The 13441-nt window shown below is 39.6% G+C and overlaps 1 protein-coding gene across 2 annotated transcripts; it reads right to left on the bottom strand.

Annotated features, from left to right (window-relative positions):
- Window positions 1-470: 470 nt before the first annotated feature.
- Window positions 471-13441, bottom strand: tcerg1b (transcription elongation regulator 1b (CA150)). Of its 2 annotated transcripts, XM_032576891.1 has the most exons (21): window positions 13361-13407; window positions 11562-11805; window positions 10726-10878; window positions 10143-10431; window positions 9815-10057; window positions 8172-8231; window positions 7090-7290; window positions 6204-6310; window positions 5987-6075; window positions 5742-5902; window positions 5555-5636; window positions 5314-5449; window positions 4558-4647; window positions 4333-4451; window positions 4016-4166; window positions 3487-3651; window positions 2617-2799; window positions 2300-2479; window positions 2089-2172; window positions 1897-1997; window positions 1002-1203 (listed from the first exon to the last, which is right to left on the bottom strand). In XM_032576891.1, the coding sequence occupies exons 1-21, from the start codon at window positions 13405-13407 to the stop codon at window positions 1002-1004; spliced, it is 3087 nt and encodes a 1028-aa protein (XP_032432782.1). The 2 variants fall into 2 exon arrangements, with proteins under 2 accessions (XP_032432783.1, XP_032432782.1); XM_032576892.1 differs by lacking the exon at window positions 8172-8231 and having other exon boundaries at window positions 471-1203; window positions 13361-13441.

Below are 13441 nucleotides of genomic sequence, written 5' to 3'. Positions count from 1 at the left end.
CGTCCGGCAACAGCTTATGACGTAACACGTTTCGACCAATCAGAAATGGCTCTGCTGGTCTTGAAAAGTGTGGCATTTTAGGAGACAAATCTTTTAGCGTTACTCAATGCAAACACCAAAATGTTTAGATTTTTATTATATATAATATAAATATATATTCCTTTTGATATCTGAACACAAAATAGTAACTGAAATTAAGATTTTATGTTTTTCAGATGCCCCAGTCTATTCAGTAATATTAGTATATTACAAAAAAAGGCTTTTCCTGGCTCAGTTAATCTGTATTTTTAATTTATTTGTTCATCTGATCTGTGTAGCACTCAATTTGTGTAATTTATTAAGCTAAAATGTTATATTTGATATATTTAAGCAACCGCCTCAGTTTATATTTCAATATAAGCTACTGTCTTCACCAGTATTGTTCACTTCAAACATGCTATGTGGGTAAAAAACAAATCAACAGAACCTCATGTTGAAAAACAGTGGATGTTGCTTTTATTTAATTCAACAGAGAAACTGCTGTGACATTGGAGTAAACCACTGAGCTGAAACTAACATTCACACTGTGCCGCAGAAACGGTGACTGGCACAGTGGAGCTGTAAGGCTTAAGGACGCCTCAAACATATACTCAATTTAAACATGCCTGCGCCACACTCATACTCACACACACATCTTCATTTACATCAGATATCTTACATCTGTGTTGCTGCTCAGACAACAGCCTCACCACTTTCTCCTCTCCCTCAGAGGTAAAGAGGTCAACAGTCGACTGGAGATCAGGTCAACCTCTGTTCCCTGCTGTGACTTTAAATGCAGGATGAAGAGATGGCATAACACAGAGACCTTAACCGTTCATCTCTAAGCAAGTCAGCCCCCAGCAATAACACTGCGAGGCCAGCCTGAAGGCTGGGGTTCAGGAGGTGCTGGGGGGAGGTCATGCTCTGGCCAAAGGGAAGGGCGGGGAGGAGTAGGTCACTGGTCATGGTGGGGATCCAGCCGTTCACTTGGTGGAGCGTCGCGTCGGTTCAGAGGCGGTGGGGGGAGGAGGCGGGCCGCGTCGGTCCAAATCCTCAATGTAGAACATGATCAGCTTTCTGCGCTCCTCTGGGACGCACTCCAACACGAGGTATCGCTTGTCGTTTTGAAGGATCTTCTCCACGTCTTTCAGATGCTGGTCCGACTCCTGGATCAGCTTTCTGGACCTGGGAAAAGTGGAACCATTAGAGCCACAAAAACATGAATTTTCCTTGAATTTACTTTATAAGGGACAGTTTACATTAATCAACACGAGTGCATGAAAACAGCCATATAAATATGCCAGACTTAGCACCAAGGGCTAATTTTTATCTGTAGTTCTCTGACAAGTTGTTAGTAAAAACTACAGGAAAACAATCTCAATGCTACCAATCAACCCTGTGAACGTGCTGCATACACCGTTACAGGAAAACAGGAGCTTAATTTTTTTTTTCAGATTATCTGTCTCATACCATACTGTCACGGCATAGTGACAGTTTCAACAAATGCATAAAGAAACAAAATTGTATGATTGGAAATTTTATTTTTTACTATTTTCTCCACCGTGAGACGAGAAAATCAGTAAGTATCAGTAAATTTGAAAATATGATTAAGTGCAGTTACCGTGAACAGTTTAATGATATAAATGTCACTTTTTTAATTATGTTTCATCCTGAAGATGCCTATTTCAAACAGGAATGGTTTTCAATAATATTTGTGTTTGTAGTGCTATGAATGCAATTACAAATAAGTGATTGCTTTTTTTTAATCGTAATCTTTATTATCACCACAACAGTACCAAAAATATTGTGATAAAATTCTAGGTCCATTTTGCCCATGCGTAATGCAGTTTTTAAAGGGTTCCTGCTGAATGCACACACCTGTACGTGATGAACTTTGTTTCCTTCAGCAGGGTTCTGAAGTCAGCTTTGGCCGTGATGTATTTGTCTTTGATGTAGTCTTCAAACTCTCGCTGTCTCTTCTGCAAAAAGAGATAAACGCATAAAACATGAAAACCACACACAAATCAGATTTTGTTGAGTTAATGCTGCAGGTGTTAGGAAATCTCTTACTCTGTCACTGGAGGAGAATTTAATACAGCGGGGGTCATCTTTGATGACCTTCTTGACTTCCTTCCACGTAGTTGTCAGTGTGATCTGCAACAAAGAAACTTTTAAATAAGCTGTTTCATTTAAAAAATTAAAGTGACGCTCAGGCTGGAAACCTTCCCAGAAGTTCTCCTTACATTTGAATATTTTTTTGCGTCATGTTTTAACTTCTCACCATGCTGGTCTCGTCAAGCAGCTGCCTGAATTGTTCCTTCTTCTTCTTGGCCAGCGCCTCTACGTGTTCGTTGAACAGCTTCTCCTTCTCCTCCCTTTCCAGCAGGGAAGCCGACTCCCAGCGGTGGTCCTTCCGCAGGTTACGGCGCGTGTCCGACCACGTTGCGTCCGAAGAACGGACCTGAGGAAGGGGCAGAAATCTCTTACAGCCAAGATAATCACAAAGTATGCAACAAAAAAAAAAAAAAAGGAGTTTTGAAAATTCAGGAAGGATCAGAGTGTCGCAGCACCAACGACAGAAAACGGGGAGCATCTCACCATGTCAGACATGAGGGCTTTGAAGTTCTGGATGGCCTCCTCCCGTTTGTGCTGCTCCCTTTCTCGGTCAATCTCTTTGGTCTGCTCCGATCGGGCTTTCTGCACCTCCCGCTCCCTCTCTCTGAGACTGGCCTCGATGCGAGCCTGCCGCTCCAGCTCTCGCTCCTTCTCAATGTCCACATTCTACAGGGCAGGGAAGACTTTATTACCTTAATGCAGAAATTTCATTTTCACTTTGGGCCACATCAAGATCATAATGTTCTTAAACGGCCGGTTGTGCCACAATGCATTGATAAAACCCATTAACAAACTGTTAAAATATTAATAAATAGCTGCATCTTAAAATTCAATTATACTGGGCATGTTTTGAAACTGATCTAATTATTTTTTTTGGCAATGAAAATCACAGATTTATGGGGCCAACTTAGAAATTTTCGCAAAATATCTTGCAATATTTGCAGTTATGTATGACGATAACTTTTTGTTCGATAATTGACTATAACCTGACATCAAGTAAAGCTGAGGAAGCAGTGTAGCAGAAGTAAGAAATACTGCCACCTGCAGGTGGGAGTTATCATCAAATAAACCCAATTTTGGTGGAAATTTTGCAGTAAAGTCACAATTATGCATTATTGCGAAAAAGTGCAAGGATCTGTTGATTTTCCATGATTGGAGAAACTGATGCAATTTTGCAGTATACAAATAAAAACTGCTTTGATTAGATTGACACAATATTTAAGCACACAACTGTTATATTAAAGATTTTATTTATGCGTCCCTCTGGAGTCCAAAGCGCCAGATTTGGCCCCTGAGGTCTTGAGTTTGACACATTTTCGGTCCGTTCTCGTCTTTTCAAAGAGCTGCTCCTACCTTTGCTTGTTTCTCCATGAACTGTTTGAATAGCTCCTCCCTGAGAGCGGAGCTGTCCACAGCCTTGTACCGAGGGTCTGTCTCTAGCCGCTCTTTCACTTTGCTCCATCGCTGATTTCCCTCCACGTGTTGGTCACTAAGGAGGTCAAAAAAGTCTTGCCTAACCTGGGCAGAAAAAAGTAAAACTCGTGAGCAAATCTTTCCAGAATTGTGGCAAAGTACAATTTACGTTTATGACAAGTACAGCTAAGGATTGTGCTGCAAATCTGTGAAAATTTGTTATTAATTAAATCGGGAGAGAATTGTTGTGGTCAAAGAAAGAGATTCTTTACCCCATATGGTGCTCCACTAGGAAAAACTTTTTTTCTGCTAGTTACCTCCATGTGCAAACCTTAAGCATTGCATGTGTGAATTCCTCCTACCACTGATTAATTACATTTTCTAACAACAGAAAACAACTTCCTGCAAAAGCTCTGCAATTCAAAATAAAACCTTTAAAAACCAAAGCACAGGTTTAGGTTCGCGTTACCTTCTCTCCTCTGGTTTTGGAGTCTTCTTTGTCTCTCTTCTTCATAGCGGTCATAAATTCGATGAAGATCGCCTCCCTGTCCTTCATCTTGTCGATGGCCTTGAATCTTGGATCTCTTCCATGCTTCATGGCAAATTCACTAAATGTTGTTCTACAAAGATTTGAAAGCAAGAAACCAGTGTCACTTTGGCCTATTAGAGTGAAAGTTTAACAAGGACCATAAATGAATATCCACAACTGGTTGTTGAACAAACCAGTAAAAAAGTTTCACAACCATCTTCAGAAACATTCAGAATAAAAATGGCTGGTCTGTTTACTTGGGTGTGAGCTTGGAATCCTCCATCATCCGCCTGAAATCGTCTTTGGCCTGCATGAGCTTGTTCTTCTTCTCCTTTCTTTCCTCTTCAGCTCTTGTTTTCACATACTGATCAAAAACCTGAAGACATGATCACAAACAATGACTGGAGGATGAAAAAAGAAAAAAGTAGAAGACAAATACAGAGTAGATAAAAAAAATTGAAGAAGAAATGATGAAAATGAACCTGTTTCCTTTCTTTTGGGTTGAGCAGAAGGTAGCGTGGGTCGAACACTATCTTATGGAGCTCCTTGTCCCAGGTCGAGAACGCAGACACCTGCAAAGACAAACAAACTGCTATTCCATACAAAACTACAATTCTTCTGAATCAAAAAATAAAGAAATAAATGCAATAAATTTCTGCTAAGCTATAAAAATTTTCAAGAATGTCCTGCGAAACTGAAAATGTCAGTAATGATGATAAAGGTCGACTTTAATATTCAATAAGGTGGACAATTGGGCTACAATTACCTAATTTTATGAGGTGGAGAACAGTAGATATTTTCAGGTTGTACGCAAACATAATTACACTTTTATACTGCAAATCGGATTTGTTCATAAATATATTTAAAATGAATAAGTGTTATTAATAATCCATAGAGGGATTTAAGTGTTGACTTTATGGAAGTTTTGAAAATAGTTATTTTTAATCTTTTATTACTTTAATTAGTTCAAGTTTGCATTGAAACAGACAATATCTCAAGACAGACTCAATTTAATTTAAAACTGCATTGTAATAATCTAAATTTTTCTAATGCAAAAAAGATGACAATGTTTTGTTCATGTTCCGCAGCTCGAATACTAATCAAAGAATCTTCCACTGTTGCTTAATTCTGTTTGGTAAATTTACAAAAATGTACGTTAGCGCTTTTTCAAACACTTGTCTGGATGACAAGTACTCTACAAATAAGATTTGAAGTATTTAAAAGGTTGTTTTTGTTACCCCTCTCTCCAGAAGCATGTCTCTGAACTGAGTCATCCTGGCCTCTAGGGGCACCACCGCTCTCTCTCTGGCCGCTCGCAGCTCTGCCTCCATGGCTGCTTCCTTCTCAGAGTCTGCCTCCTTTGTTTCTTCCTTCCTGTCAGGGGGAATCAAACAATCACAAGGTGAAGAAGAGCTTGTTTGGATTGAATAATACCACCAACAACCTATGTATGGTTTTATATTAAATGAGCAGACTTACTTTCTCTTTTTGGATTTGGTCGGCTCCTCATCTGGACTATCTTCAGTGGCCAGCGACGTCTCTGGTTCTTCCTTACTGATCCCTGAGTACATCAAAATAACTTTCTTAGCATAAAAGCTGCTAAAATGACTTTTCTGTTGTAGCTTAAAGCCTCAAAAAAAAAAAAGTCTGCTTTTGTTCTGCTCACCCGTCTTCTTGCTGTCCTCCAAGCCTCTCTTGTGTGGCGGCTCCTGGATGTGTTTGTCCACGTCAGATCGGCCGACCAGCTCTTCGGGCCGGTCCCACATCGACAGCCGTGTGGTCGGGTTGTAGAAGAAAACACGGTCGTCACCTGTCCATACCACACACCTGATTGAAAGAACAAAAAAAAGAGATTTTATTGTCTTTTTTCCCTCCTCTTACGTTGGTGTGCAGCGGATGTGGGATGCATACCAAGGTGTGCCAGGAATGGGGTTGGTGGCGACAGGCCGGGCTTTCTGAGCTGCCTTTTCTTCCTCAGTCATCTCTTCTTCTTTAGGTTCCTTGACAAATAATGACAGGGAAACAGGTTTTCATCTCCTGTGTTGTTTTTGTAACCTTTTTATATGTTTTGGTTGCAGTTTATTCTAATATTCCCATTAGATTGTTGTTATTCATACTGATTACTGACCTCCTTCACATTATTAGTGTTTTCCATCTTTATATCTTCATCCTCCATCTCCATTGCCTCAGCTTCCTCCTGGGTCAGACGTTCTTTGGCCTTCTCTGCTTCTTTTTCTAAGAAAAAAAAACAGACACGCACGTTTAAAAAAACAAAACACACATGGTGGAAAAAATAAGACTTCATAATAACATCCATCCTGGTAGTTCAGGTGGAACTAGAAACAGTTTTACTAAATCTATTCACACATAAAATTAAAAGCACATTCTGTTTAATTAAATTAGTAGCACAGTCAGCAGATCTGCTGATGTCCATGGAATATAATAAACACAAATCACATAACTACTGTATTTTTCAGTGTTCAGTGTCAGACACTAAAGATCTTACTCCAAGTATAGAATGTTCCTGTCGCAATAAACACTACATCAATTAATTGCATGGTAAATTAAAACGAGGACGATCGTTTCCATTGGCATGATTTATAATTTTTCTCTTTTCTCTTTAAATGTCTACCAAAAACTGGATGACAAAAGTTTTTAGGCTGGTGCTTTTGTCTTAACTAGCCCTTCTTTTGGAGGACAGTTTTGTTTGCAGAAACTTCATAATTAATTTTATTTGTTGCTTCTGTTTATTGATTTCGGATAAACAGTTCCAGTGTTACATTAGAATTTAAAGCTTTTCGATCTTTGAGAATATGTTCTTGCATTATATGCCATCACCATTATATTACTTTCAAATGGTCACAAAACAAAATTATCATTTATTGCAATAATTTCTGGGACAATTTATCGTCCAGCAAAACTTTTTAACAAACACAAGTTATCCATGAAATATTTAACTGCCTGTTCAATTGCATAGAAGTAAAGTTGAACTTACAGAAGTCAGAAGTTCCTACCTTTCTCTAAGAGGGCATGTGGTTTTTCCCAGGTGGACTCTAGCGTGCGGTTGTTGTAGTAGTACGTTTTCCCATCGGCTGTCCTGTACTCCGTCCACTCAGGAAGCTGCAACGATCCGGCTATGGACGCCGGAGCCGGCGAAAGCGTAAGCTGCGGGTGCATCATGGAAACTAAAGGCGGGCCCATACCAGGGAGCATGCCTGTTGTTGGAAAACAGATGGAAAACATTCATTTAAATTATTTTTTACAGTGAGTTATATCTGATTTCCTAAGATGTTAATGAATATTTAGAAAACAGCATGAAAAAAACTAGCTGAACAGCTTTCATAAAATATTTTAGAAACTTAAGGGGCAGCTTGTGAATGAAAAAAAAAAAAGCAAGATAACACTTAAAGAGTATTTGCAGAGTAAAATTACTAAGTTTAATAACACCTTCATCATAAACAACTAATTAACAAATAACACAAGCCAAATACACAAAAAGAAACAAACAAGTACTGACCACACCCTCACAACCATGCCACAGAAGAAGACGACCACATGACCACAACACATAGCCCGAATTAGATGCTACAAGGCAACAACAGCCAGTGTTAATGGGACAAAGATGGCTTCCCCTCTGTCATTTTGCACCTTTCTAAGAACAGGCTGCTCCTAACAACCAACAAATTCTCTTTAGATGCTGAACGCAGTAAATATAAAGAAGCTAAACTGACAAGGTCAATCCCAAGAACAACACATCTTGAAGTCAAACCTTAAAAAGCTTGTTTGAGAGCACAAGGACGTTTGTTTTGAACCAACTGATGATAGAAAAAAACATCATAGCTAAACATTAATGTAGATAATATATAAAGTTCTGATAAAAACAGAACTTTAATGAGAAATGATAATAAAGCTACACATTATGTTTCTTTCTGTTGGAATGGCTGAAAAAAGTCACCACTGTACAGCGAATGGATGCATTCAACACCATGCTACTGGTTTTAAACGACCCCATGTTAACACCATACGATGCATGTAGATATCATTCACTACCATGCCATCTACTGTTGATCTGAGAGGCGAGCGGCTGGGTGTTTACCGTTGGCGCTGGGGCCTGCCTTTACACAGGGAGCACCTACTATCTGCACCATTGCTACACCTGCAAGAACAACGGACAAGCAAGCATGGGGATTGAACACAGCAGGAAACTGGACATCGGCTACCATGGTGTGCAAAGAGTGTGTGGCGTCCCACTCGGACAAACCAGTGTCAAAAAGGTTGGATATCTCATATTTCTGAATCTGATGAGATGAAATTATTTACACTAAACACTGAGGGACATCACAGCGTAGGATGCCTTGTTGTCTTGTTTATAATTTAATTCATACGAAGCAACTGAAACGACTTGAAGGAGCCATTTTCCACATTTTATATGAATCCCAGTAAAACCTGTGAAATCTGCAGTGCCTTTCCTTATTCATACCTCTTACACTTTTTCTTGTTTTCTCACACTAAAACCATAAACTTCAATGCATTTTATTTATATTTTAAGTCATTGTAGTGCAGAATTGTGGAAGTTACAGTTGGTCTAAGCACTTTTTACAAATAAAAAGTTGAATACTGCAGAATTAATTACGTTCAGCCGGTACCTTTTAGAACAATATTGGGTTTTGCCTCCACCAGCTTTGCATAAAAACAGAACATGTCTTGGTAAAACTCTGTCCGATCAGAGGAAGAGTGTTTATGAAATTTAATTTTCAATTATTGACACAAATCCTCAATTAGCTTTGACCAAATCATTCTAGTGCAATCTAAACCACAAGTGTCGAACTCAAGGCCCGCGAGCCAAATTCAGCCCTCCATAGCTGGTTATAGTCCTGAGATTTGCTCCGTTCACATTTCCTATCCCTGCTGAAGAGAAACATTAGCACAGCATGATGCTGCCACCACAGTGTTTAGAAGTAGGAATGATTAAAATATGAACATATGCATTTATGCTAAGATTAAAATACACACAAATAGGCCGGTCACAATAACAAATTTTGCTGGATGATGATAATGCGAAAACACATTCACACAGATCAATAAACTATAAATTCAATTTCATATCCAAAATAAATACACAAATCAACAGGAGCAACTAATAAAATTGACACTGATGTCTCTGTAAACAAAATTGTCCTTCAGAAAAAGAGCTAGCTGAGGAAAATGCAACAGACTAAAGACTTTTGTCATGCAGATTTTAGTAGAAAGAGAGAAAAGAGAAAAATAATAAATCACTCAAATGGAAATTATTGAGCTTGTTTTAATTTATTATACTACTAATTGATTTATTGTCACAGGCCTGCACACAAACTGGCTATTTACCAATTAGCTGAACTTCGAGGGCACCTGGTTGCGCTTGACTTTATTCAGGGTCAAAATGGTCTAAATATACATGCATGGTCAGATTTTTATCTAGCAAAACATTTTACAATCATTTGTGTTGGTCTACTAAATAAAATACAAAGAGGTTTTTGAATGCAATAGAAAAAGCTAAAGAGGTATGGATACAGCACAACATTTTACTTTTAATTCTAAGCTGCACTACTAGAGGCTGCTGCAATAAGCCACAAAGCAACACTTGCAAACAAGACAAAAACATTTATAATTTGCCCATAAAGACCTAAAATTAAAAATCATTAAATATGCACTACAGTTTCATTGGAACAGTAGCTTTTAAGCTACAGGTGTCATTCTCACCTGGTAGAGGGATGTGCATGCCTGGCAAAGGCACCCGGAAAGGTGGCACCATGACGGGTGGGAAGGCAGGTATGGCTGCAGTGGGCTGGGCCACACTGTGAGGCAAGGCTGCTTGCAGCAGTGGCACAGTCTGGACCGCCGTGACAGGGGATGGCACCGTGGAAACGGTCACCACGGTGACCGGCGACACAGCAACAGTGGAAGTTACAGTGGCAACAGGGGGGAGGTCTGCTACAACAGTGGCTGTGACGCAAGAAAGACAAAAACGACAATAAACTTTTAGCTTCGTGTTTGCTGATGCGCTGAGCGCCGAGGAACATTTGTTTACCTGCGATGGTCACAGAGGGCGAGGGGGTGGTGGTGGGGTCTGGACTCGAGGTGAGCGTGTGGGTCGGGGTAGAGGTCGGGGCCTGAGTGGGGGAGGCCGCCGCCGCCGTGCTGGCAGCTGTGTTACCGCTGTTGGTGCTAGCGGGCCCGGTCGCACCCACATTCGCACCGGAACCTGCAGCTGTAGCCCCCGCTACCAGAAGAGGGTTGAGTTCAGACTGCTGGATGATCTTCACACCATCTGGTTTGCTCCATGACGACTCTCTGGTCCGAGCGTTGTAGTAATATGTCTGAGGAGGAAATAAGTCATCAAACAAGGTTATTTCTTTTATTGAAAAGCTTGGCAGCAAAGTAGGAATCTGCTAAACTTGTTTTTTTACTCCCTCAATTCAATTTTATTATGTGAGTTTAACCATAAAACAAACATTTTCAAGAGAATGCAGCCAAAAAGGTTCGGACTGAGGATCTGTGCTTGAGTTAAACAGCTGTCCTTTATGAATATAATTGCAATCAAGTACTTGTCTCTAAGATAAATTTTTAAAAATGAAGAAAAAAAATTATTCTGATGGGAGTTTTCATCCTACCTTTCCCTCTGAAGTTTTGTTCTCTACCCAGATTTCCTCTGCAGGATTGAGAGCTGGGTTTCCAGATGCAGGAACAGGAGGCATCCCAGGAGGAAACAGCATCCCTGGAGGAGGCGGCAAGTTGCCAATGGGAGGAGGAAGGAAAGGAGGCCTCTGTAGAAGAAGATGCAACAATGCATTTGGCTTTCAGACTTTCTATCACAGCAAAACATACATTTGTAGCAAACAGAAAATATGCAGGTTTGAAAATTAGTTCAAGAATAATTCACAGCGGCTGATGCTTCATGGACTCATTTAAAGAAAGTCTCCCTGCATTAAAGAATCAATTATTGTAAAAGCTAGAGAGATCATCAAACATGCTAAGTCATATCATATGAGCAGAAGTCTTCTAAAAGCTGAACCTGTTAGATTTACAGAGAGGTAACCACAAAAAGCAATATTAGTCTGTTCACTGTTTCTTTCTTTTTGAAAATTACTACTAAAAATAATACAAACAGTAAGAAAACTACACCTGTTAATTCCCTGCAACTGTTCTAACAACATTTTACAATTGCATTAAACTGCAAATATAAAAAGTGAAAAAGAAACCGCTGGATATCTTGGTGTAATAACTAGCATCAACCGTCCTTTCAAATAGAAAATGAATAGATTTTGCATCAACTGAATAACAAAGCGATGTGCTACATCTGTGGCCGGATGTTGGAAAACAAAAGAGCTCTCCGAACGTATAACATGAAATCAATATGTAACATGGCGTAATACAGTTATAATGACTGTGAAGTATACACAACGACGGAAAGATGTGCTAATGTTGCAGAAATATGTAAAACATTCACCTGGAGGTGAGGAGGTCCAATGGGTGGTGGCATGCCTCCGGGTGGTGGAATAGGCGGCATGTTTGGGTCAAAGGGAGGTCGGGCAAACGGGGGTCTTGGCGGCGGGCCCCTCATCATGCCAAATGGAGGCGGCGGTGGCCTAAGCAGTGGCGGAGGGCCTCGTAAAACTGGGGACTGGGCTGGCGTAGGTGCAGGGGCAGTGGCAGGCGCAGGACTGCGGAACCGCACTGCCTGCTGCGCCATTCTGGTCAATAAAGTAAAGGATTTTAATGTTTCAAGCTGCAGCTCTTCAATGCACAATACAAAAAGAAACTTAGAGGTGCACCATACTAAGAATGCAAATGTGTGAAGGTGGTTTGCCATTTTCAGTATCAGTGACGAGTCTGAAAGATGATGTTAGAAGAAGAACAAAGGCTTCCAGGAAGGAAACTTTGTTTTCTACAGATGCATGCTGGCATTTAAGCAACAATTATAAGTATTAGACCAAAGCTCCTTTCTTCTATTTGTCATGTACAATTGTGTTTTAGGCAACACTGGCAGTAGTTTGAAAAATTTATTTCAATCAATTGAGGTAATGGCCCAATTACCTCATGCTCTGGTCTAAACAGTCGTTTTATAATTAGGAAAGTGTCTGTTCCGCGTGTTATAGACGGAGAGGCGCAACATAAGGCTAGTTAGCTACCGTGGCTACATTCTCAAGTAAAACACTGATGTTTACAGTTAGCAATGCTTTGTACATGGATTTACTCAGTAATGCTGCTGACTGTGCAAAACATCAATATAAAAACAGTTTGAAAAGTCAACTTTATTCTTTGTTTATTTTGAAAAATTAATAAAATCTAGTTCTATGTGGAGCTGTTTAATGCAGACTGCTGAGATGTGGTGCCCATTTAGAGATACAGGTGTACCATAAAAAACAACAAGCAAAAGTAAGATAAGGAGGTTTGCTTTAATTCTTTTTCATTGGGACATATTTATACATACCTATGTTCAATAACCTGACTGATGCAGACATTAACTATCTTACCATAGACATTTATTTCCAAAATAAATAAATTTAGGTTTTTATTATCCAAAATGTTTTTACAATTTCTTCAAGAGAAATTACAATCAGCTAAAATCAGTATTATTTATTCCGATCACTTCTGTATCTTCACAGAATTTCTACCATGTTAAATCTGCAAACAGTGCAGCAGTGCAATTCACCATGAACCAAAAAGCCAACAATAGCCTCTAGGAATATTTTAAAATTGGTGTTATATCGGTATAAACTACACATGTTTATAGTTTATACGTGTATGTGAGCTTTTTTGTTTTATGTGTTTATAGTAATGTAGTCTATTAACAAACACATTTATATGCTGAATGCTTTCGGGTCATAATAATCATGAACAAAAATCAATCATGTTGTGATTGTCGCCTCTTGCTAGTCAGGCTAATAGCCTCCCCGTTCATTCAATATACAGAGCGGACTGCTGTTTACCTAAACATCTTACGTGATTTATCTAACAAGCTTTTAAATGTAAATATGCCTCTTGTGTGAACATAAGACAGGGCTCTGGTCTAAACAGTCGTTTCATGATTAGGAAAGTGTCTGTTCCGCGTGTTATAGACGGAGAGGCGCAAAATAAGGCTAGTTAGCTACAGGCTAGTTAGCTGCCGTGGCTACACTCACAACTAAAAACGCCAAAAATCTCAGTCGTATACATCCCCGACCAGGTGCATATAAAATCTGCATTTGTATTTAATATTACACTTTAACCATTTTGCTGGAAACTCGGTTTTTTCTCATATCTGACCTGTTGTCGTTAAACCCAAGAGTTTCGCTCTCTGTCTGGTCCGCCATTACAGGAAAGTGTAACCGCTTTCTTCCTGGAAAC

Source organism: Xiphophorus hellerii, chromosome 11 (genome assembly GCF_003331165.1).
Source record: "Xiphophorus hellerii strain 12219 chromosome 11, Xiphophorus_hellerii-4.1, whole genome shotgun sequence".
Taxonomy (NCBI): Eukaryota; Metazoa; Chordata; class Actinopteri; order Cyprinodontiformes; family Poeciliidae; genus Xiphophorus; species Xiphophorus hellerii.
Note: the sequence above shows the minus strand (reverse complement) of the source record. Positions and strands in the feature narration are given on the sequence as shown.

Bases quoted from the DNA above. Each gene is read 5' to 3' on its own strand.
- tcerg1b (XM_032576891.1), bottom strand. From the start codon at position 13,407: ATGGCGGACCAGACAGAGAGCGAAACTCTTGGGTTTAACGACAACAG. The intron at 10,879-11,561 runs GTGAATGTTTTA...CTTCTTCTACAG, and splicing joins TTGGACCTCCTCACCTCCAG to AGGCCTCCTTTCCTTCCTCC. The intron at 10,058-10,142 runs GTAAACAAATGT...CTTGCGTCACAG, and splicing joins GCCCTCTGTGACCATCGCAG to CCACTGTTGTAGCAGACCTC.